General features: G+C 43.5%; 1 protein-coding gene across 2 annotated transcripts in view; it reads right to left on the bottom strand.

Moving 5' to 3' along the window:
- VSIG10L2 (V-set and immunoglobulin domain containing 10 like 2) overlaps positions 1-24100 on the bottom strand; it is a 34954-nt gene extending 10854 nt beyond the window's left edge. The window contains exons 1-8 of one of the 2 annotated variants that reach the window (XM_035140258.3): positions 23861-24100; positions 20233-20580; positions 16495-16770; positions 13626-13901; positions 10613-10873; positions 8404-8664; positions 4252-4542; positions 1302-1607 (exon numbers count right to left, since the gene is read on the bottom strand). In XM_035140258.3, the coding sequence (XP_034996149.3) occupies positions 1302-1607; positions 4252-4542; positions 8404-8664; positions 10613-10873; positions 13626-13901; positions 16495-16770; positions 20233-20580; positions 23861-23939 (2098 nt within the window). In that variant the 5' untranslated portion in view covers positions 23940-24100. The remainder of the gene's footprint in view (positions 1-1301; positions 1608-4251; positions 4543-8403; positions 8665-10612; positions 10874-13625; positions 13902-16494; positions 16771-20232; positions 20581-23860) is intronic. The other variant, XM_088658071.1, reaches the window with a different exon arrangement.
- Between the last annotated feature and the right edge of the window lie 745 nt (positions 24101-24845).

Genomic DNA, 24845 nt, shown 5'->3' with positions numbered 1-24845 from the left:
GGCATACAGACTTATCTTCCAAGTGAAGTAGATTCAGATTTTGCAGCCTGCAACTGGCACACGTACCACCTCCAGCTTTGAAATGCTCCCCACAGTTTGAGAAGGGGGCATTTGCTCCCCACCCCCTAAACACTCGGAAAAAAATATCCACTTTTAATATTTGCTCAGTTTTTTTAATGCTATCTCCCAACACACACTCCCTATTTACATCTTGAAATCTGCTCTGTTAGGGCTGAGGAAATGGCTCGTGTCTGACACAAGTACCACCAGCCAATTCACACTCTTGCACAGCCAAGCTCTGAAAAGAAGGAGCGAAGTTCCTTCAGTCTAGAGCAGGGGTGGGGAACCTGTGGCTTTCCAGATGTTGTCTGACTCTAAAAGAGGATGGAGGGAACATTCACGGAGGAGAGAGCTATCAAAGGCTACTAGCCACAATGACTGTACTCTGGCTCCATAGTTGAAGGCAGTAATGCTTCTGGAAACCAGTTGCTGAAGACCACAGGAAGGGAGGGTGCTCTTGTGCTTCAATCCTACTTGCAGGTTTTCCGCAAGCATCTGTGCTACTATGAGACCAGAATGCTATACTAGATGGCTTGATTCAGCAGGATCTTCTGGTGTTCTTATAATGCCTTCCCATTGTCCATGCTACTCCAACAACCTCTGCAGGGTCTCCATTTCCCCACCCCTGGTCTAGAGAAAGATATATTTTCTGCAGAGTCCTTTAACCAGCTTTTAGAACTTTGCACCAAATGGAATGGCATTTGGGTTTTTAAAGGCATGGATGGAAAGTCTCTTCCTTCTGCCTAATCTGTTCATATCAGTGTGAGAAATAATCACAACTACGTCACTTGGATATCAATGGTGACTCAGCAGTCTACAAATTGTCAATATAAAATATTAAACTAAATTCTGAGTCACTCAGAAGACTATATGGATATAGCAGACTGTGCAAATCGAAGTCTGAATATATCCCCAGCAGGTGTAGCATCAGGGTCTTCCCAGGCAAGAGCTGAACTCCAATAGCCATCTAATCAAATAAACAGATGTGTTTATTTATTGCATCAGTCCAATTAAAACAAACAAACCACCAACTGATCGTATTATTTCTTACATATCCGAAAAGGATTGATTGCTTCTTGGGAGAAAGGACTAAGCTTGCCCCCCACATCCGGATACCCAGCTCTTCCCCCAGCTCACATGACTCTACCATGTGGCCCTTAAGAGGGGGGTCATCACAGGTCCCAAGTTGACTTCTGTCACAGCCTGCAGAGGAATGCCGTCACCCTAGCTACCCACGTCACCTGGTGTCTTTACTTCAGAGGGGTGCCCAGTTGTCCGGTGGTTGACAGCCAAGATGCGGAAGGCATACACAATTGCAGGATCCAGCCCGCCCAGCTTCTGGTCGCGGGTGTCGGGGTCAATATCGCTGACCACTGTTTCCCAGCTGCTGGCCAGCTGGTTTTTGGGAGCCTTCTTTGCTTCCCTCATCTGGACCACAAAGCTCGTCAAGTTCCCCGAGCCCTGGGTCTGCCACTCCAGTTGCACCTCTGTGCGGTGGCGAGTGTACATCAGCTTGCTGATTGTCACATTGGGCGGGGAGGGGTACTCTGCAAAGGAGGAAAAGGGTATTCAGTCAATCAGTCAGTCTTAGCAAACCTCATACCTGCCATTGCTTGGGAATTCCAAGAAAACAAAAATTCAGTGCAGTTTGGAAAGGTTCAGTTCACCATATTGATTCAAAATGGCACAGTGGTACCATGACTTACGAATGACTCGACAACTGAATTTTTTTACTTACAAATGGGGCTAATGGCCGCGCACTTACGAATGTCTCGACATCTGAAAGGAAACTACGGCAGTTTTAGATAGGGATTTTTCAACTTACAAATTTTTAGATAGGGTTGCTTCGACTTCTGAATCTTTCCATTTCCAATGCATTCCTATGGGAAATCGCGTTTCCAATGGCGTTTTTCGACTTACAAATTTTTCGACCTATGAAGGTGCCTTCGGAACAGATTAAATTCATAAGTCGAGGCACCACTGTATTTACAGTAACTGTACCCCCAACACAGATGAAAACCTGCTCCTTGAGAGCACAACGTTTGGCAAAGATGAAAAGAAATAATATGGACAAATAATTACTACATGCAGTAAAAAGGATACAGATCTTCACTTGTAGATTAATAAATTATTGAATGTGTTAACACGAATAGAGGTTCTAAATATTGCAGCTGCTGAATATGGATTATTATTTTGATTGGAATGTAACTGGATTAAATTAGACTTTGGAAGCAGAATTAAAAGAAATTATCAAATCTGTAACTCCAGCACGTGGGGAACTACCAAAATTATATAATTGGAAAGTTGATTAATTGATATTTGATTTGGTATTGTGATTTGAAATGGATATAATGAGGCTTATTTTTTATTTTTGTGTTTTATTATTATTATTATTATTAAAGATTTTCTTGATTTACAAAAGTATGTGCAATGTCTCTCGTAACATTTTTACAAATCAGTTTCATTTGTTGAGACATTGGAAAGAAAAGGGGGAAAGAGGTAGATGGGGGAAAGATGGGTGGGGGTGGGATCGGGTGACGATGTTTCTATTTTACTTAATATATGTGGGGGGGGGGTTGTCAGCGTCGCTTGTGCTGGTTCCCTGCTGTTCGTTTGTGCTCCTTTGGTGGTGAGATGTTGGAGTTGGCCTAGGGTATGATTGTTCATTTGTGATTGGCTGTGGTGATCTTATTTCATGAGGCTTATTTTGGGTTCTTGTAATTAAAAACTAATTTAAAAATGATTAAAAAGAAAGAAAGAAAACCTGCTCCTTGATCTCAGGAACCATCATGGAAAATTTGGTTACTATATCTTAAGAGGTGTCCAACTGTATGCAGTTTGGAACTTTTCAGTCCGCCATCTTGATTCAAAATGGTGTCCAGCTGTATCTAAACAGAGACAAAAACCTGCTCCTTGATCTCAAAAACTATAATGCAAAATTTGCTTACCAGGTACATAAAAGGTAAAGGTAAAGGACCCCTGACAGTTAAGTCCAGTTGTGAACAACTCTGGGGTTGCGGCGTTCATCTTGCTTTACTGGCCGAAGGAGTCAACATTTGTCCACATACAGTTTTTCTGGGTCATGTGGCCAGCATAACTAAGCCGCTTCTGGCGAAACCAGAGCTGTGCATGGAAACACCATTTACCTTCCTGCCAGAGCGGTACCTATTTATCTACATGCACTTTGACGTGCTTTCGAACTGCTAGGTTGGCAGGAGCTGGGACCGAGGAACGGGAGCTCACCCTGTCGCAGGCATTCGAACCACTGACCTTCTGATCGGCAAGCCCAAGGCTCAGTGGTTTAGACCACAGCACCACCTGTGTCCCACCAGGTATATAGCTTTCCAAAATGCACAGCAGATACATCCTGCCTTTTCTCCAATGAGTTTATGATAGCATGCATAATAATCCTCTTGGGAAGTTTACAAACTGGACACAACATCAAAAGCCCCACCACCACTGCTCCTGCTGTTGCTCTATCTACAGAAACTATCACTCGGAGACGCGATGCTGTCCCCTGGATCTGGAGGTTGCATATAGCCATGGATAGACACTTTGTCTACAAATGAGTTATTCACTGTGCTGTTGCATCAACGCAATCAAGAACAGTCAATGCGTCAGTGGGACTCGCATTGCGATCTCATTCCCCCATTGCCATGCATTGAATCTCCAGTGCCCAGCTTTAGAGCATCAAGCAGAGCCATTCAAACTATAGGAAGCCAGCATAATTTATAGTGAGAGAAATTAAGGCCGTGAAATTTACCCCTATTTCAAGCTAGCTTAAGCCTGGCAGAGGGAACCAAGCTTTTAAAACAGAGTTAGACTTACACCACACTTTCCCCCAGCATCAATTCCACTGGGTTGCTCATTTATGTGACATGTGAATGGAGTTTGGAATAGGGGCAAGTCTCCCCCAGCCCCACCCTACCCCTGACGCTCACCTGGAGCACCCCCCCTTTCAGAACTTACCCCAGCTGAGCCCTGGTTGAGCCAGGATGGATGACTTATGCCAACACATCTGAGCTGGGATGAGGGACTTCAACTGGTGCAACCCCGGCTGAATCTAGACTCAACTGGCTCAACCGCAGATCGACGTATTCCAAATGCCACACATCCCAGAGGATCCTGGGTTTGGATTGCAGCCTAAAAGCAGCCTCAGCATTTTCACTTTACCTTCACGCATCTGCTTACTTTTAACCAGCAGGTTGATGCTGGCAGAGGTGTTGCCCACAGCATTCATGGCAGAGCAGCGATAGGTACCGCTGTCTTTCATCCACTCTGTGTCCCGGAGGGTCAAGTTAAGCCAGGCGTTCTCCTGCTGCAGCCGGTATTTCCTAGCATCTGTTCTGACGACCTGATTCTTGTTGTTGTACCAAAAGACTTCCGATCCCAGGTAGGCGCCTTCGAGCAAACAGGCCAGCTCGACCTCATTGCCTTCAAACAGTGACACTCTGGATCTGTCTACCACAAGCTTAGGAGGTTCTATGAAGAAGAAGAAAAGAAGGAAGAAAGAGCCTGAGAAAAGTCGGCAATAAAGGTGCTCCTTCGCCCCCTTTTAACAATTGTGTGCCAGGCAGGAATTTGATAGGGAAAGCTTTTCCCATCTTGAAGGTGCTGGGGACCCGGTGACTTTCCATCTGTTGGCCAGTAGTCAGGGGTGATTGGAGCTGTAGTCTAGATACATCTGGACGGCCTTAGCATGTTTATCAATGCTGCTGCAGAATGAACTGCATTGGTTGATTTTCTTTTTTTATATAAATATTTTTTATTGAGTTTTAGACAACAAGTTTCAATTAGAACATATCATTTACCTTCACATATAGGATTATCCAAATCCTTTGACTTCCCACCACCCTTCTCCAGTTTTCATTATCAATCATTTTTTTCATTCAGCTTATCCATTTTTTTCTAATTTGTTAGTAGTATTATTAACTTTTTCCTTTGTATTTTTTTATATTACAAATATTACTCTAATCCTGCCAAAGTTTTTAATTGTTTACAGTGTTCTCTTAACTACCTAAGCTAAATTAGGTAGTCATGGGGGGGAAATAGAAGGAGGAGGGGAAAATAAAATATAAAATGTATTAGAGTTGAATTATAATTGGAAAAAAGTGACGCAAGTTAAAGACAATTGGAAAGATAAGTGATGTGTTGTGATTTGGAAGTCAAGATCTTTTTAATAACATAAGTTTTGGTTGTATATAATTTATGATTTATTTTTTCTGCATTGAATTTTAATAAATCAAATAAAGATTTTTTTAAAAACTATTTTTTTTAAAAAAAATGCAGTGTTCTCTTAAATAGGTTGTGAATTTTTCCCTGTCTTACTTAAACTACTTCTCATCCTGGTCTTTGAGTTTCCCAGTTAATTTTGCCATTTCAGCATAGTCCATCAACATTTGTTGATTTTCTGCCTGGTATGGAGTTGCTCAATGGAAGAGAGTCCAGAAATAAGTGCCCATGCTAGCAGGTGCAGTCACACCAGGAAGTACACCTGAGACAGTCCCCAAGCACTATCACTTGGACTATCACAGTCACACTGGTGAACATAATTTTGATGCATATTTTAGGACCCACTTTATTTTTGCGTTTCCAAGTTGTCTGAAACTGTTGTTAACTTTATGTTGTAATTGCAGTTATTTGCTCTGGGACCTTAGGGTGAAGGGAGGCTAAATAACAATAAGAACTTCTTTGAATTTCTGCGGCAGAAATAAATGCCACAGGTACAATAACTCAATAGCAATCCCAGCCCACCATCACGCCACAGCTGGGACAAATGCTCTTCTAAAGAGCCGGATTTGAGGCATATGCTATAAGGCAGCCAGGATGTGCCGGTAGGTAGGTATGGGTGATCCCATGCATGAGATGGCAAGAATTCAGAATGTGATTTGTGCATATTGCCATCATTCCCAAACTTTGGTCCACAGACCGCTGAGCTTCAATAAACTATCATCATCATCATCATCATTATTATTTAGGTTGTCTGTGGCAGGTCTGTGAAGAGCACTTACTATTTGAAACAAAATAAAAAAAATTCCTTCCAGCAGCACCTTAGAGACCAACTACGGTAAGTTTCTCATTGGTATGAGCTTTCGTGTGCATGCACAAAAGCTCATACCAATGACAAACTTAGTTGGTCTCTAAGGTGCTGCTGGAAGGAATTTTTTTATTTTGTTTCGACTACATCAGGCCAACACAGCTACCTACCTGTAACTAGAACTTACTATTTGAATTATTTTTGGAATTTGCATTGCAACGAAAGAGAATGCAGTATAACAAAAATGCAATCAAAAATCATACATCTAGCACAGGGCACGACAATTGCTCCAGCAGGCAGAAAATCATTAAGTGGTTCTACCACAAGATTCTTCATAAGTGGTCTCTCTCTCTCTCTCTCTCTCTCTCTCTCTCTCTCTCTCTCTCTCTCTCTCTCTGTCTGTGTGTGTGTGTGTGTGTGTGTTGAGAACCACTGCATTAGAGCCATGGATTCAAGGTGCTTAGTAATGACTTAGCCTTTTCACATGCCCGATGATAAATGTGTAGCATTGGAGGCAAATGCCCCGCCCCCTCCATTACACCCCACACCATCCCCTTTCAAAAGTTCTCTGCAGGGTTTTTGTTTGTTTGTTTGTTTTGGTAATATCTTTATTGAAAGTTCAAAAAGTACTTAACTATATGTGCCCCAAACATGTTTTTAAAAGGGGCTATCTAAGGTATCTAACTGTGGGAGATGCAATAGGGATAACGCTTCTCTAAAACGTATGTTCTTTCACCGTCCTATATTGAAATATTTTTGGCAGAAGTTAACTGAAAACATCAACAGAACTGTACGGAACAACCTTACGTTCACGTCTTGAATTATATACCCAGCACATGGAACCTTACAAAAGGACAATACGAGTGGTGTAATCTCTGTGCCCTTGCCACAGCAAAAGGCTGATACTGATGAATTGGAAAAATAAAAATGCGGCTCCCTTCTACGATTGGATTGAAGACTTATATAAACTCGGAACATATGAACAACTTGCAGACTTGACATGGACAAATTCAATGATATTTGGAATCCATTCTTACAAATACTGTAATAGATTAAGATCTGGTGAAGTACAATAACAACCTTGTAAAATATAGTTTTGGGTTTCCCCCCCTCCTTCCTTTGTTTTCCCTTCTGCACAGGTTGTCTTTCTCTTTCTCTCTTTCTCTTTTTTCTTTGCGTCTCACCATGTTTGGTTGCAGGTCTGCAGGTTGATGGCATGTCTGCCATGGGACAGCCTGGCCAAAGGCATATAGGCTACCCCCCCACACACACACACACCAGTGAGCTCACAGGAAAAGTCTATGACAGGGATAGAGATCCTCAGACCTGGGGGCTGGCTGCGGCCCTCCAACCCTCTCTATGTGGCCCTTGAAGTTCTGCTTAGTCCATGCCCCTTGCTGAACCTGCTTTGAACATCAGGCGTTTTTGCCCATCTGCTTAGTCCATGCCCCTTGCTGAACCTGCTTTGAACATCAGGCGTTTTTGCCCATCTGGATGGAGAACAGAGCAGGGTTGCATGATCGACCCTAGCGCAGAATGGTTAAATTTGCATGTGTTCCTCCACCCAATTTTGCCTCTGGCCCCACCCACCAATCTCATGTTGCCCTTGGAAGATTACTCTGGGGATGGGAAACTTTTCCCATCCCTAGCCTGGACTGAGATGCAGAGTTCCTCCAGGGTTTCAGACCAGAGGGTTTCCTAGTCATCCTCTGGAGATGGCAGAAATTGAACTCAGGGCTTCGCCAGTTTAAGAAGTTTGAGAAGAAGGTGGAAAACGATCTGAGTCATGCAAGATGGTGCTGGTCTGTGCTGGACGACCGACGCAGCAGGAGAGGCACTCCAGACAAAGAGAGATTTATGGGGAGGTTGAACTGGATAAAACTCACACAGGAGAATGAATATGTGTTAAATCTCGTTTGATGCTTATCTCAGCAGCTGTGGCAAAATTGAAAGAAAGAAAACATCTAGAGGGATTGTTGGGAAAGATTGGGACTATTATGGACTTTGTTGAAGATTTGGACATTAGAATAAAGACGGCAGTGTGAACAGTTATCTAGAATCCCCAGATTTTGAAGCATGGGAACTCAAAAAATGTTATGATTCGGCATAACATTTGGTTTAATTGATATGTATTTGTATAATTTGAAATAATGGAAATAATTGATGTGATATAATTGTGTTTTAATTGGAAAAATTAATAAATAGATTTTTTAAAAATGAACTCAGGGCTTCCTGCATGCATGGAATGTACTAATATGCTCCTGAGCTCTGGCCCCATCCCAAAGGTACTGTTCTCATCAGCTTACCCAAAAGGACGCGGCACTCAGTAGCTCTTGTGAGAAGTGGGTGGGCTGCCACGCAGGTGAATTCCTTGCCCCCCAGGGTGGCGTTTGATTTCATGACGAAGATGTTGTGGGATTGTTTCAGTCCCCCGAGCACGTGGTCCCTCCGGTCTCTCCACCACAGAGTCACCCGGGGTTCTCCGCCTGCCCAGTCGCAGGTCAGCATGAGGAATTCGTTCTGCTTGGTTGCTACGGCGCTGCAGGTCAGGTTCCCACCAGGGACCCCTATAGCACAAACAGGACAATTTAGAGGCAGATTTCTAGCCTTAACAACTCACCAAGGCTCACTGCCTTCGGGATGGAGAATTCCGTTCAGCCGTCCCGTTTCAAGGCAAACTGACCTAAGTTGCAGTATGCAGACTTAACGCACAGATCAGAACACAGTTAATGATCAAACGATGCACTTCCATAGCTCTTGTGATGTGCACAAAAATATGTATTTTTATATTAAAAAACATTTATTTATTGAAATTAAACCTTTTAAACAGCAAAATCAGGGATTCTAACAGATCCTATTCAATAAATAAATACATCTGTATATGAATACTAATAGCATTATTTGAAAAGTTGGAAGCAACATAAGTTTGAACACTCTCATTAAATTTGTTATTCTAAAATATTACAAAAAAATCCCCATCTTTCCACAAACTTGTTAGGTTGGTTGATGCATATTCTTTTATAATAAGTAAACTCAGACATTGTTGCTATGGATCATATATTTTCAAACCATTCGTATACAACAGGGGATCTATTTAATGTTGTACACTACCCTGGGAGCTTTTGAAAAAGGACAGTATATAAATTGAATTAATAACACACACACACACACACACACACACACACACCACTAAATTTTTAGCTATCATAATCTTTGCTGCTGTGATAAGGTTGATTACTGTTTCCCAATCATTTTCTGACATCTTTCAAATAACCAAGTAGAAGTAGAAGTATCTTAACACGTGTTTTTATGGGGAACTGCATGTTTTTAGGGGAAAGTGTGTACAAAAATGCATATAATTTTAAAATGATTTTTAATATGTGCAACTAGAAATGGAACTAGTTACATAGACACCGTGAAGTTAGCACACATTTAAAACACATCCCCCACCCACAAGAATCTTGGGTGCCTCAAATAAGTACAATTCCCAGCATCCTTAACAAACTATCGTTCCCAGGATTCTTTGGAGTAGTAGTAGTAGTAGTAGTAGTAATTTTATTATTTATACCATCCATCTGGTTGGGTTTCCCCAGCCACTCTGGGCAGCTCCCAACATAACACTAAAAACAGAATAAAACTTCAAACATTAAAAACTTCCCTAAACAGGGCTGCCTTCAGATGTCTTCTAAAAGTCAGATAGTTGTTGTTTATTTCCTTGACATATGATGGGAGGGCGATCCACAGGGCGGGCGCCACTACCAAGAAGGCCCTCTGCCTGGTTCCCTGTGACCTCACTTCTTACAGAGAGGGAACTGCCGGAAGGCCCTCAGAGCTGGACCTCAGGGCTGAACGATGGGAATGGAGATGCTCCTTCAGGTATACTGGACTGAGGCCATTTAGAGCTATTTAGGTCAGCACCAACACTTTGAATTGTGCTCGGACACGTGTTTCAAATGTGCTTTAAGTGCCTGGTGTAAATTACATGCCACACGTTCCCAAGTTTTTCACTGGAACAACGAGAGCTGGGGACTTAAGAACAAGAAATAAAGCCAGAGAGCCTCAAGTACTAAGGGCCCTTAAATTAGGACGGGGCTCACTCATTGCCCAGCGGGATTTGCTGTTAACCCAGACCAAAATGGCATGGGGAAGTTTAAACGCCAATCGTGCTGCACGTAGAGAGCTCTCAATACAAACTGATATCTCTCTGTGATCCAATCACAGCACTTCAGTGCAAGGCAGGGCTGTGTATGAGCCTCAACATCCAGATTACACAACTTTTAGAAGACATCTGAAGGCAGCCCTGCATCAGGAGGTTTTTAATGCTTGATGTTTTTATTATGTTTTTACATATGCTGTAAGCTGCCCAGAGTGGCTGGGGAAACCCAGCCAGATGGGTGGAGTATAACAACAACAACAACAACAACAACAACAACAACAACAACAACAACAACAACAACAACAACAACAACAACGGGCAAAGGTTTTGCTGGGAGGAGAAGGAGGGTCGCTACTCACACACAGTGGTTCTGCAGATGGTCTCATCTCTGAGTGCCGGGTGAGAAGCCAGGCAAGTGTAGGAGGTCCCGTTGCGAACATCTTTTCCGTGATGGATTTGGGTGGCATTGGAGTAGGTCGCTGTGCTGTTTCCTCCCCACCGGGATTTCACCCACCGCAGCCGCACCGGGGGGAACCCTCCCTGCCACGAACAGCGCAGGGCAAGGTCTTGGAAATTGGTGGCTGGCAGCGGAGTGCAGCTGGGCTTCCCCTTGGGCAGATCTGTGCGTAGGGGGGCAAACATGGTATCAACAGCAACGAGGAGTTCCTGGCACCCAGCACATCCCTGTTGCCTGGGGCCCAATGGGTGGTGAGAGAAGAGAACTGGCATCCCTATCTATAGCTCTCCACACACAGCCATCCTGCTCAACCATCCCAATATAAGTGGGACACCCCAGAATTACAGAAGCCATCCTGGGATCCTGGAATGTCCTGTCCTTCGGTTTGGCACTCTGGAGCAAGTCAGCTGGTTCACACCAGAGCACGGGACCAAAAGATGCGCACACTCACACTCTTGTGCAAGACAGAGAGCTTGGGACCAAAAAACAAACAAGCGCCCCCCAATTAGATCAGCAGAATGATGGAGTGTGTCAAATGCATATTCTAGGCATCTCAAATGCACCTATGAAGGTGATTCCCTTTGACATCCCCAGAGGCTTCACCCACAGAGGCTGGGCTTGTGGCATTACAGTTCCTAGAGCTCCTTGGAGGGATTGATTGTTATACCACTCTGACCATTGTAGCTCTGTGAGGAGAATAGGGGTCTCTTAGCAACTCTCAGCACTCTTAACAAACCACAGTCCCCAGGAATCTTGGCAGGAAGTCACGGCTGTTTAAAGCAGTATGATGCTCTGGTCCCTACCAGAGAGGAATGGCAGGCTAAATTGATGGACTACGCTGAGATGGCAAAAAATGACCGTGAAAATCAGAAATCAGGAAGAGCAAATTTTTAATAAAGAATGGGGGGATTTATTTTGTACTTTGAAGAACACTGTAAACAATTGAACTCTTTAGCAGGACTCAAATAACACTTGTAATGTAACAAAAACTTTGGACATAATGGATAATTTATCAACTGGATCACTTTAAAAAATGCAGTAGAAAAGGATATATGTGGAGCCTACGGAAGGGTGGAGGGAAGTCTATAGAATCGAATGAATCCTGTATTTGTTTTGATTTATATGTGAGTTTGAATGCAAACATTAATTGGAAAAACCAAATAAAAGTTAATATAAAAAAGTGGTATGACACCCCTTTAAATGTATTATTGTGCAGATGGCATCTGATTGTGGCAAGATAGGGTTGGAAACCCATATTGGGGTAGGGTGGAAGAGAGAATCCTGGAGATGGCACGGATTGAACAGAAGCACATTACGCTGCAATGTTTCGTTGCAGGATCCACTTGTTGCCGCTTCATTTCTATCACTCTTGTGTGTGTGTGTGTGTGTGTGTGTGTGTGTGTGTGTTTAAAAAATAATGTCCACAAGCTTAGAGCAAATAAGTGCTGATGCCAAGATGGCTGCCAATGTACTCCTTAAAAGCCAACACACCTGTGCAGCATGACTCATCTTTCATAGACTGCCCATCATTTGAGGATGCAGGTGGGGCATCTCCTGTATGGTCCCCACATGAAAACAACATGTTGCCTGTAGGCCAGCCCTAACCTGCAGTTCTAGGTGGTACAGTACAGGACGATTGGTAAAATGCTGCTGCTATACATATAAAGAGGCACCACATTAACTTACTGGGGATGGAAGATCATGCAATTTGGTACCTGGTTTAAGGGCAAGGTTTAAGGATTCCGAGGTGGATTCGAAGGCCATGTCCAAATTACAGTCGTACCTCGGAAGTTGAATGGAATCCGTTCTGGATGTCCATTCAACTTCCGAAACATTCAGAAACCAAGGCGCGGCTTCTGATTGGCTGCAGGAAGCTCCTGCAGCCAATCGCAAGCCGCAGATGCCACATCGGATGTTTGGGTTCCAAAGAACATTTGCAAACCGGAACAATCACTTCTGGCTTTGCGGTGCTTGGGAGCCAAAACGTTCGACTCGCAATGTGTTCGACTTCCAAGGTACGACTGTACTGGCTTAAAACACGGCTGTCTCATTCTATTTCTTATTTTGGATTGAAGCTGGTTTGTGGGAAATGCATCAAAATGTTGTGTTTCATTTAAAAAACAACAACAGGATAGATAGATACCCGTTTGATATGGATTGTGGTTAATGTTGTTTGCACACGGCTTCCCAAACCAGCAGTGAGACTGCACTGGTTGCAGAGCAAACGAGCACCTTTTCCAATGTTTCATCAGACATTAAACAACAACGAAGAACAACCCCTTTCAGCCCACTTGAAAAAGTCTGCTTGGCTACTTACTGCTGCTGTTAGCTACATAGATAATAACAAAAGCATCAAACAAAGGAATCCTCCCTTTTTAGTCCTAATAAAATGTCAACCCCATTTGCTCCACACTAGTTCCTTCCAAATAAATGCAGATGTAAATAAATCTTTGCTCTCTTTCATTCCTTTTTTGCAACAACAACAACAATGCCAAATTAGAAGCGACTGACCAGAAAGAACAAAATTAAGTTTGTCTTGGCTCATATGCAGAAGAACCCAGTTAAGATACTGTAGCTAAAGAGTAAGATATCGGCACCCTTCTGCCGCCCGTTGTTTTGTTTTTCAAAAAACAGAAATGACAGCATTCTTTGTTCTGTGACAGTTGACACTGTGCTTTGCTTTCTCTATCATTTTGGTTCATCAAAAAAGATGGAAAGATCTTCAGAAGAGGCACCCACGGCCTTCATTTCCTACGGCTGCTCTACACACCAAATAATTTCCCCCTGTCTCCTCTTTAGCCATGACAATATTTGGAAAGGTAGAAGGAAATAAAAACCAGAAGACAGAGGGATGGAAGGAGCAGCACCACATGCCAGAGCCTCATGCCCAAACAAGACGAGAAGGGATTACTTACAGTAGACTGTTAAGATAATGGCGGTCTGGGTGCGTGTATTCAGATGCATGTTCTGAGCAAGGCAAGTATAGATTCCTGTTTGGGTCCTTGAGATCCTGGTGATCACATACTTCTGACCAGAGTAGACTTGGGAGCTATTGTAGAACCAAATATAGTGGCTGGGTGGATTAGACGATGCCAGGCATGTCAGGATCACCTCTTCTTGCTCATTGGCTGAGAAGCCATGTTGGTTTACCGCAAACGGCTCCACGCTGATCACTGGTTCATCAGGCCCGTCTACGGAAGAAACCATGAGCTTAGTTAGAGGTGCACCTGCTGCAGAGAAAGGGCCCGGGATGAACTTTAAAAGCCAATATATCTAGCCATAATTATGACAGTCAGATAGGGACGTGGGTGGCGCTGGGGTCTAAACCACAGAGCCTAGGGCTTGCTGATCAGAAGGTCGGTGGTTTGAATCCCTGCGACGGGGTGAGCTCCCGTTGTTCAGTCCCAGCTCCTGCCAACCTAGCAATTCAAAAGCACGTCAAAGTGCAAGTAGATAAACAGGTATCGCTCCGGCAGGAAGGTAAACGGCGTTTCCGTGTGCTGCTCTGGTTCGCCAGAAGTGGCTTAGTCATGCTGGCCACGTGACCCAGAAGCTGTCTGTGGACAAACACCGGCTGCCTCGGCCTGTAGAGCGAGATGAGCGTGCAACCCCAGAGTCGTCCGTGACTGGACCTAATGGTCAGGGGTACCTTTACCCTTATGAGACAGTCAGGGCAGCGCTACAGTATTTACTTGTAGGAATGTTAAACTGGTATCATTGTCAGGGCTTCCACCCAGTGCAAACAGGAGCTGAGCAGGAAAAGCAGTTTCTCTTACAGGGTGTATATTTTGAGGATATATTTGACGTGACCTTTCACATTGCCAAGTTGGCAACCCCTGTCTTGGGAGATTTAGATGCATTTAGATGTATCCCTTCTCTCTTTCCCCGATCAAAATTTCCTCCAAAATTACCCCATTTTTCCTCACAGGTTTTTTATTAATGGGGAAAAACAGCAATTTTTAGATCAAGGAACAGCAGGGATTTGGAGAGGCCCTCTCCATCTCCACTAAAAAATGTCCAAGGCAGCTAACAATAAAATTCAATACATAATCAATAAGTAGTTTCACAATACTACCCATTCTGAGAGTCTGAGGCTGCTACTAAGTTAAAATTAGAACACTGAGAGATTTGACTCAGAGAGCTATGAGATGAAGAAAGCACAGACATGACCTTTTACCAAAACAGTTGTTGGAGATGCAACATAGACATCCTGGCATCGATAAGATAATTCATAGATATATTGTGATAAACACACACACACACACACACACACACACACACACACACACACACACACTTTGCCCTGATTCAATCCACAGGTTATAGAGCTGAAACTTGAGAGTGAATAAGAGAGAGAAAAAACAAACAAACAGTTTACAATCCAATATTCATTCATCTGTAAACTTAGTTCTAGACCACCCTCCATTAAAATTATCTTCAACATGAGTATAAATGGAATCATCATAATTGCAGTTTAATTAATGAATTAGCCCACATGACAGCAGAGGAAACGCTTTAAATAATTCTGACGCTCTCGTTTCATGCACTTAATTGTTCGATTCTTCGTTTGCTTTCCTTTAAAAGGTAGCATTTCTATTAATTTTCTTGTTGTTGCAAGGTATCAAATGTTATTCAACCGCTCTCATTCTGTTGGGATAGCTGAATCTCTTGACGAATTTGAATTGCATGGTTTTGCATTGCAGTCTCCCTTTGAAGTCCCTTTGTTCAAGACTCTCCGTTTTGAGATCAGTTACACCATTAGTGGCATAATTATCACTGTCTGTATTTCATTTTCCGCTGATCTCACTGTGTACAATCCCCAACCATCTCTCTCTATAGACCAGAAACTCAAAATGACACCATAGGCCCCTCCAGGCTGCTGTTATTGTTTTTTTCTTGTACATGTATTCTGCAACATGTCACAACAATACTGAATTAGCAATGGATTCATTCTGCTTAAGTTTGTTCTGTGATGCTTCCCCGATGTTGCCACATTATTGCTGTCCAGAGGGTCTACAGTGCAACCAAAGCAGGGGGACAAAAATAAACCAGATATTTTGCATTATTTTTAAAAAAAAGTTACAGGATTTCAGCAGGACGTTACAGGATATGCACTGATTGGAAATGATGCTTTGTGGCTGCCTTTGCATGCCTTTGCATGTGCAAACAGTATTGAAAGCGTGTGACCATCCCAGTAGCATCAGGAGCACAAATAATCATGGATGTACAATAAAGGGACATGGGTGGCGCTGTGGTCTAAACCACTGAGCCTAGGGCTTGCCGATTGGAAGGTCGGCGGTTCGAATCCCCATGACAGGGTGCGCTCCCGTTGTTCAGTCCCAGCTCCTGCCAACCTATCAGTTTGAAAGCACCCAAAAAAAGTGCAAGTAGATAAATAGGTACCACTCCGGCGGGAAAGTAAACGGCGTTTCCGTGCGCTGCTCTGGTTTCGCCAGAAGCGGCTTAGTCATGCTGACCACATGACCCGGAAAAGCTGTCTGCGGACAAATGTCGGCTCCCTCGGCCAGTAAAGTGAGATGAGCGCCGCAACCCCAGAGTCGTTCGCGACTGGACTTAACTGTCAGGGGTCCTTTACCTTTACAATAAAAGGGATGTCAGGAAAGGCTCTCCATGCATCCAATGAAGTGAATGAAACCTCATGCCATAATAAATGTGTCTTTAAGTCACAAGACTCTGTTGATTTATTTTTAGCACCTTTCCAGCACTGAGGAAAGACATGAAGAGGAAAGACAGAACATTTGGCTCCTTTCTCCGATTACTTACAGATAACGTCAAGGTACATCCTGTCGCTGGTTTGGCTATTGACTTCATTTTGGGTGGTGCAGGTGTACCAGCCCATCTGAGTCCGGTTAGACGATGTCAGGTTCAATAGACCTTCCACTGTTTCTGCAACAGATATTGTGCCATCTCGGTTAGTGTAGCGCTGCCATGAATATGCAACAGGAGGCGTCCCCTCTTTCACTGTGCATGTCATCACGACAGGCATGCCTTCCACAGGCGTTGAATTGTTCATCTGCAGGAAAGGCTTTGAAACAGGAACTGCAATAGAGCAAACATATACTTGAGCTCAGCTATGCCCTTGCCCTTTCCAGGCACTATGCTCAGTCTACCTCCACTCTGCCTCCAGACGCCACTTGTTTGGAATCGCAGGTGGGCAGACTGCTCTTGCACTCACATCCTGCCTGCCGGCTTCTCATGGGCACTTGGTTGACCACTCTGAGACCAGGAAGCTGGGTTAGATGGGTCATTGGCCTGATCCAGTACACTTTTCTTATGTTCTTATGACAGCAACAGAACATAGATCAAGGATGAGCAAACTTCAGGATAAGAAGAGCAGAAGAGCCCTGTTGGATTGGACCAAAAGCCTGTCTAATCCAACATCGTCTTTCCTACAATGGCTAGCAAGATGCCCCTGCAAAGGCCAAAATCAAGAAAGAAGGGCAAGAGCCACATAACACCGGTCTTGAAAGACCTAGCTTGGCTCCCAGTACATTTCTGAGCACAATTCAAAGTGCTGACACTTCGAAAAGCCCTAAACAGCCTCGACCCAGTATACCTGAAGGAGCGTCTCCACCCCCATCATTCAGCCCAGACACTGAGGTCCAGCGCCGAGAGCCTTCTGGCGGTTCCCTCAGCAAAGTTACAGGGAAACAGGCCTTCTTGGTAGTGGTGCCCGCCCTGTGGAACATCCTCCCATCAGATGTCAAGGAAATAAACATGTATCTGACTTTTAGAAGATATCTGAAGGCAGCCCTGTTTAGGGAAGCTTTTAATGTTTGATGTTTTATCGTGTTTTTAATATTCTATTGGGAGCCGCACAGAGTGGCTGGGGAAACCAAGCCAGATGTGTGGGGCATAAGTAAATAATAATAATAATAATAATAATAATAATAATAATAATAATAATTTATTATTTATACCCCACCCATCTGGCCGGGTCTCCCCCGCCACTCTGGGCGGCTTCCAACACACCTAAAAATACATTAAAATATCACAGACTAAAAATTTCTCTAAACAGAGAAGCTGTTGTTGTTGTTGTTGTTGTTGTTGTTGTTGTTGTTGTTATCTCTCGTGATTGTTTCCCAGCAACTAGTAATTTAAAGGCATGCTCCCTCTGATCTTGGATGGAGTCATTAGCCTTCCTAGCTACTAGACACTAATAAACTTATCGTCCATGAATTGATCTAAATTATTATTATTATTATTAGTAGTAGTAGTATTTATTGAATTTATATACCACCCTATACCCTACATATAACGCATTGCAGTTACCAGAGCATAGACAGTTACCAGAGCATAGACAGCAGTAGTTACCAACGCATTGCAGTTACCAGAGCATAGACAGCAGTAGTTAGTCCAGATAGGGGTGTATCTGGGCCACCAGCTGAAGGTGATGGAAGGCACTCTGGGACACTGAGGCCACCTGAGCCTCGAGTGACAGCAAAGGATCCATGAGGACCCCCAAGCTACAAACCTGCTCCTTCAGAGGAAGTGTAACCCCATCAAGAACAGCCGATCTCCCACCCACTTTTAAATCTATTTACATTCTTGGCTGTTACCACATCTTGTAGAAATAACTAAACCCCGTGAAGTACTTTCATCTACTTTCATTCATTGGATTGCCCTGGGTTCTATTATTACATGGGAGAAGGAACTTCTCTATTCACTTTTACCATGCACAATGGCCCCTCCCTTGCTCCCACCTCTTTTTTTCTAAACTAAAAAGCTTTGAATATTGTAACTTTGCCTCTGGTCCTGGAGGGAGGCTATAGCCATCATAGTGACTATCCTGGGATGAGAGACTAAGAGAAGGGGTCCCGATCATCTTCACATGGGTTTTCTTAGCTGAAAATTGCAATATATGTTTCCCTCCCCATAATTTACTGCCTTAAGATGAGAAAAGGATTAAATCGTCCCCTGTCGGAAAGCAAACACAAGCCACTCCAGTTGAACTGCTGGCAATGAATGGCAGCTACATACTTCTGAGAGATAATCCCCCAGCAACAAGAAGAGTATTTGACAACTTGAGTTTAACCAACCCCACCAGCAGCAAAATACAGGACCATGAAAGCCCAGCTGCATCATTCTGCATACGCAGGAGGGCCGGATGTCTGGATGTCACACATGAAACCTGGGATACACGTTCCCCCAATGTGCCTCTTAGAAAGGCCTTCTGACCAGCACACCCGAGGCAGGAATGTTAACTCCTTTTGCGGAGATCCAATTACTTGGCTGCAACCCGTTGTTTTTTTTCCTCTGGACAAATTTCAAGAGGCCAGAGTGTTCTCCCTGGCATTCCTAAGGTGCTTTCAGTAGACAAGATCCTTGACAGCTCCGATCAAGATGAGCCAGGCTGCTGTTTGCACAGGAACCCCCAAGCACATCTGTGTATTGTTTTCAATTTTGCCCCTTGACCTGAGTCCAGCTGTTGCATTTTGCCAGACTGCACCGGCTCCAGAATGGGGAGGGGGGCAGCCTTGCAAAGGTCCTCAGTGGGGCCCACTTAACCTGAAAACGGTGGAGACCCAAACTAAAAATTCTCCCACAATCTCTCTAACTTTGGGTTCTCCATGGAAGCATACATAGCAGCATTCACTTCTGCTACAAAATATTTTGCAGCAGAACAAATTCATTGTTCTGCCCGGACACTGAGGTCCAGTACAGAATATTTTGCAGCAGAACAAATTCATTTTTCAGCAGAACAAATTCATCGTTCTGCCCGGACACTGAGGTCCAGTACCGAGGGCCTTCTGGCGGTTCCCTCGTTGCGAGAAGCCAAGTTGCAGGGAACCAGGTAGAGGGCCTTCTCGGTAGTGGCACCCACCCTGTGGAATGCCCACCCATCAGATGTCAAAGAGAAAAACAGCTACCAGATTTTTAGAAGACATCTGAAGGCAACCCTGTTTAGGGAGGCTTTTAATGCTTAATCGATTATTTTATTTTTCTGTTGGAAGCCGCCCAGAGTGGCTGGGGAAACCCAGCCAGATGGGCGGGGTATAAATATATTATCATTATTATTATTATTATTCTCGATTTTCATGCCGATTTTAAAATGCAGGTCAACATAGAAACAAGATGGAAAGGTCTTATGCACATGGGTACATTCGAAAGCGACACAATTTCAAAACAGATTGGGCCAGTCATCCTTTCTGAAACCCTTTCCTTTCCCCCTGTTTTCCACATTCCTCTCCTCGGCTCCTTTCCCCCTTGTAGGTTCCCAAACACGTTTCAAGATAAACACACATGGAACCCTGAGAAGGGGGATTTTGGGGGTACACAATTTGGTGTTGAGAAGTGACAAGTGGGCAAAGAGTTAAAACATCCCTCCCCACTGCTGCTTCTCTGCTCTAAATCTCGCCTTCCCTAAATGAGGAGGAGATGACATTAATGAGGCCTCAGCCAACATGACCAATGGCCAAGGAATTGTATAGTTCAGCAGCATTGTAGAGAAGCCTCTCAAAGAACAACCCTTCCGCATTTCAGACGCGCAAAGCTACTTACCCAAAACAATGAGCTCAATATAGAAATAAACGACTTTGATCTCGTCTTCTTCGCCATACATTGCCTGGCACAGGAAGCGCCCTTCCGCTGCCGTTTTCAGGTTCTCTATCTCTAGGGTGCTGTTATCCAACGTCACATTCCCCAGAGCACCAGAGCCCCTCTCCACTTTGGACTCTACGCCATTGCTGATTGCGACAGCTCTGGGGATGTCTGAGCCCAGCTTGGTGAAACTCCAGAAGACAACCATGGGCGAAGCCGCATCGCCGCACGGCAGCAGCACCGAGCGATCGCGCACCCCTTTGACCACATGTTCCTCATACTTTGTTTCTTTTAAAGGGAGCAGCTGACCTAGAGGAAAGAAGCAGCTCAAGTTTTCCAGGAATCCCTTTGCAATTAATATCAGCAGGTCTTGCAATGAACACAACTCAAGGGGTGCCAGTACTTATTTCACTAGCACAGGCACATCCAACAGGTAGATCGTGATCTACCGGTAGATCACTGGACGTCTGCGGTAGATCTCTGGTAGATCATTGGCTCCCCCCAAAGAAGCTGAACAACTGTGGCTCCCCTAAAAAAACCTCAACATTTTATCTCCTCCCTGAAAAAACTCAACAACTTTCACCTGAACCCCCAAAAAGGGGGTAGATCACTGCCAGTTTTTAACTCTGTGAGTAGATCGCAGTCACTTGGGAGTTGGTCTATAGATTTATGCTAGTGCAATAGAATGTTTTCCCTCCTGCAACACTCTACCTTCCCCCAATCTGCCCTAGGAGGTTCAGAGAACCCCATAATAGATTTAAGGGGCACACAGGGGGAGAAGGTGGGGGAAGTTATGTTGCTTAAGCATAAATCCTTGTGCTGGTGGAAGGAGTTACTTAGTGCTACATTGGACAACACCTGTATTTTCTATGTCTTGCTCATTCATTTAGTTGAGGATCTTAGGAAATTTCGTTGTACCACAGTGGATTATTTTACCATACAGAACCATATAGCCCAGAGGGCTTTCCCAATAGGGAGGAGGATGTCAGTTCACATCTTAATGTGAATGTACCTAATTCAAACTTCCCAAAACAACCATCTCTCTTTTTAAAGCTGCACTTTTCTGAATTTTGCAATGCAGTTCTGCAGCCAAATAACGCACACAAAAATGAGCAATTTAGGCAAAAATGTGCATTAAGATGTATACATTAGTGAGAATAACATACAAGAGTGTGTTTTATTAGGGTGTACTGGTTTCCCCCCAAAATGTAAACTTTGGGCAAAATGATATACAAAAATGTAAATATTAGGAGGAACGTGAATTAAAATGCTAACTACTTTTTCGTGAGGAGTTCTTTTTTTATTTAAGCATCCAAACTGGTGAAGAAATGAGGAGAATTTAAGATTGGGAAAAAATGGAAAGAAACAGAAATTAACAGATTTGTCCATCCTAAATTCCAGTTACTTTAGCCCTTTAACAGAAGATAATGAGGCCTGCAATCTTCTACACACAAAGCACTGAGCTCTCAGTTTATATCCTGCTCCTTCTCAAAAACTGTGAACAGCTTATACAAATGCACCTTGCAATATTTCATAATTGAGAACATGCCAGTGACACTTCTATTTTCATACCAACAATGATTCCCTGAATACTTTCCATCCACCTATTAAACATTGGGCTGCCCGAGCATCCATCTGCTCTGCTATTTCCCAGTCCACTGCATTGATTGGATATCAATATAGATATATTACTGCACTACAATCTGCTGTCACCAGTTCAAAATTAGCCTCATAACATATAAAATAGCAAGCTATGCTTCTTATGATGTTCCAGAACATCAGCTGCGTATCTCTAGGCAAAGACCTTCATTGGACCCTGTTTACTTGAAATAGGAAGGGTAGTTTTGTTGCCAAGGCCGGCATCAGAGCCTGGCATCCTTGGGCAGCTGCCAGGGTCCAAGCAGGACCCACTGCTAATGTTTGCTTTGAGGAGCTCTTAATAATTTTATTTAATGACCTGACACTCCCAGCAGTACCAGCTGGCTGGATTTCGTCAATCTCTTATAATGTTCTTACAGATAACTGGAACCTCTATTTCCAAAAGCTATATATGGTGTCAAAGTGATCTGAATATATAGCCTGTCAGGACTGAGGTGACCACATTCTCAAACAGCTGAATTCTCCAAATCATATTTATAGAGAGCCTCAGGCACAGCACATTACAGTAGTCCAGCCAAGGTGACGTATAATATATAACTGGATAGCTATCTATACTTGGCCATGGACCACGGCACCAACAACTATAGTTTAGGAATGGGCGAATCTGTCATTTACGTTCTCTCAATTTCTCATTTTCCTGTATTAAATTCCGTTCTCCACATTTCTGCTGCAATTTATGGTTCATTTCTACTTTTTTCTTTAATCATCATGAAAATTTGCTAGCTTTGTAGTGTGAGTTCCTCCTAATAAACATGTTTTTGTAGGCAATTTTGACAAATATACACATTTTTTGCAAAGCATTTCCCCTTAATCTCATGTAGTTTTGTATGCTATTTCCACTAATTATAGGCATGTTTTTTCTATACATTACCTGGCGGGAGAACTGCATGGCATACATAATTTGGAGAAGTGTGAATTTCCAAGGATGGCTGAGATTTGGCTTGCATGTTGATTCGGAAAGTATGAATTAGGTAGGCTCATCTTAAAATATGAAGTGAATCAATTTCTCCCCCGCTCCAACAATCTCCCCATCCAGAATGTAAATCAGGGTTCCCCAAACTTTGGTTTCCAGTTGCTTTTGGATTACAATTTCCATAATCCCTGACCACTGGTCCTGCTACCTAGGGATGATGGGAGTTGTAGTCCAAAAACAGCGGGAGATTCAAGTTTGGGAAATCCGGGTATAGAGACATGTAGCTTTTTCTACTGTAGCTGGCCTGGCAAAACGTCTATACAGCTTAGGCCCAGGCTATCTGAAGGAACATATTCTCCAATATGAACCTGCCCATATTTTGAAATCTTAGTTGGAGGCCCTTTTCTTGGCATCGTCACCCTCAAGGCACGCTTGATGGGGACATGGGAAAGGGCCTTCTCAGTGGCTGCTCCCCGACTTTGGGACTCTCTACCTAGAGAAGCTAAACTGACTCCCTCCTTGTTGCCCATCCACTGGCAGGTGAATGTTCTATTCTGGGGATCTGGTTTTTTTTAAAAAAAAGAAAAGAAAAGGGCTTTTAATAGTGCTGCACTGTGTTGGTATCTGTATTTTCATTGATTTTTAAATACTGTATTGGTTTAATTCTATTTGGGCTTACATACTTTTAAACTATTATATTTGACTTTAAAAATATAAATCCTTGTTTTAATTTGTGTAAGTTGCCTTGAGTCCCAGCTTGGGGCAAAGGCAGGAGAAGAAGAAGAAGAAGAAGAAGAAGAAGAAGAAGAAGAAGAAGAAGAAGAAGAAGAAGAAGAAGAAGAAGAAGAAGAAGAAGAAGTTACTCAGTGCTTCTTCTTTTTTTAAGAAAAAAGATGCTGGTACTCACCCCATGAAGTTGTTACAGTAAGTACCCACACTTTTAACATTTGGGGGTGGGAGGTGGCAGTACTGCGTACTCTTCAGTACGTCCAGATAAAAAGCACTGATGTTACTCACCATAAGCCACTGTTGGGAGGATGTAGATTATTTTCAGCAGGCTCCTAATTTGTAGGTTCCTTGTCAATCCATAATCCATTGCTCCATGTCACTGCGTGAGGAAGGAACCAGAAGCCAGAGACCCTCCTAGCTCCTTCTGAACCGGCACATCTCTCTAGCCTCCAAGCAAATGCTCACCACTCTGTCCCCAATTTTTTTCGACTTCCTGCTTACTCTACAGAACTTGTTAACCTCTGTGACATAGAAAGCCAGTCTCTCTGGGTCCTCTTTCAGCCTCTCGTCCATCAAAATGCAGCCCTCATCAGTCTCAGGTTACTCCGAATCTCCCCTGATTAATCTTCAATTATTCATTTCTTCTCCTTAATCTCATTTCCTTGATCTATTATGCAGGAGCTTCTTCATATATGATGAGTCAACTTTCTTTGGTTTTAGCATCTTGGCCTCTAGCCTAAGATAAAGATCGAGAATATTCGGTTCTCCCTAGGAAAATCTAAGTCATGAGTTTCAAATCTAAAACCATAACCAGGAGTCAAATCTATTTCGTGTTTCCCAAAAGCAGACAAAGCAGGTCTTTCATTTATTGATTTAACGCATACATTATCTTTTCTCCCAGGCACTCAAGGTAGTGTAGTCCATTTTATCCAGTTTTATCCTCTCAGCAACTCTGTGAGGTGGGTTATGCTGACAGATAGCAACTGGCCCAAGATCACCCAGTGAGCTTCAGGTCCTAGTCTGACACTCTAACCCAAGGGTAGCCAACCTGGTGCCCTCCAGATGTTGCTGGACTACAACTCCCATCATCCCTGACTACTGACCATGCTAGCTGGGGGTGATGGGAGCTGAAGTCCAACCTCTGTTTTAACTATTACGCCACACCAATTCTCTTTTTGTCTGAGGTAACCCTGAAGTCACACTTAAGGATATTGCATTCAGTAAGGCTTCCTGCAGCAAAAGCGTTCATAAATTGGAGCTCAGAGGATGTGCT

The sequence above is a fragment of the Zootoca vivipara genome, chromosome 14 (genome assembly GCF_965207765.1).
Source record: "Zootoca vivipara chromosome 14, rZooViv2.hap1.1, whole genome shotgun sequence".
NCBI classification, from domain to species: domain Eukaryota; kingdom Metazoa; phylum Chordata; class Lepidosauria; order Squamata; family Lacertidae; genus Zootoca; species Zootoca vivipara.
This window is presented reverse-complemented; position numbering and strand designations above follow the sequence as displayed.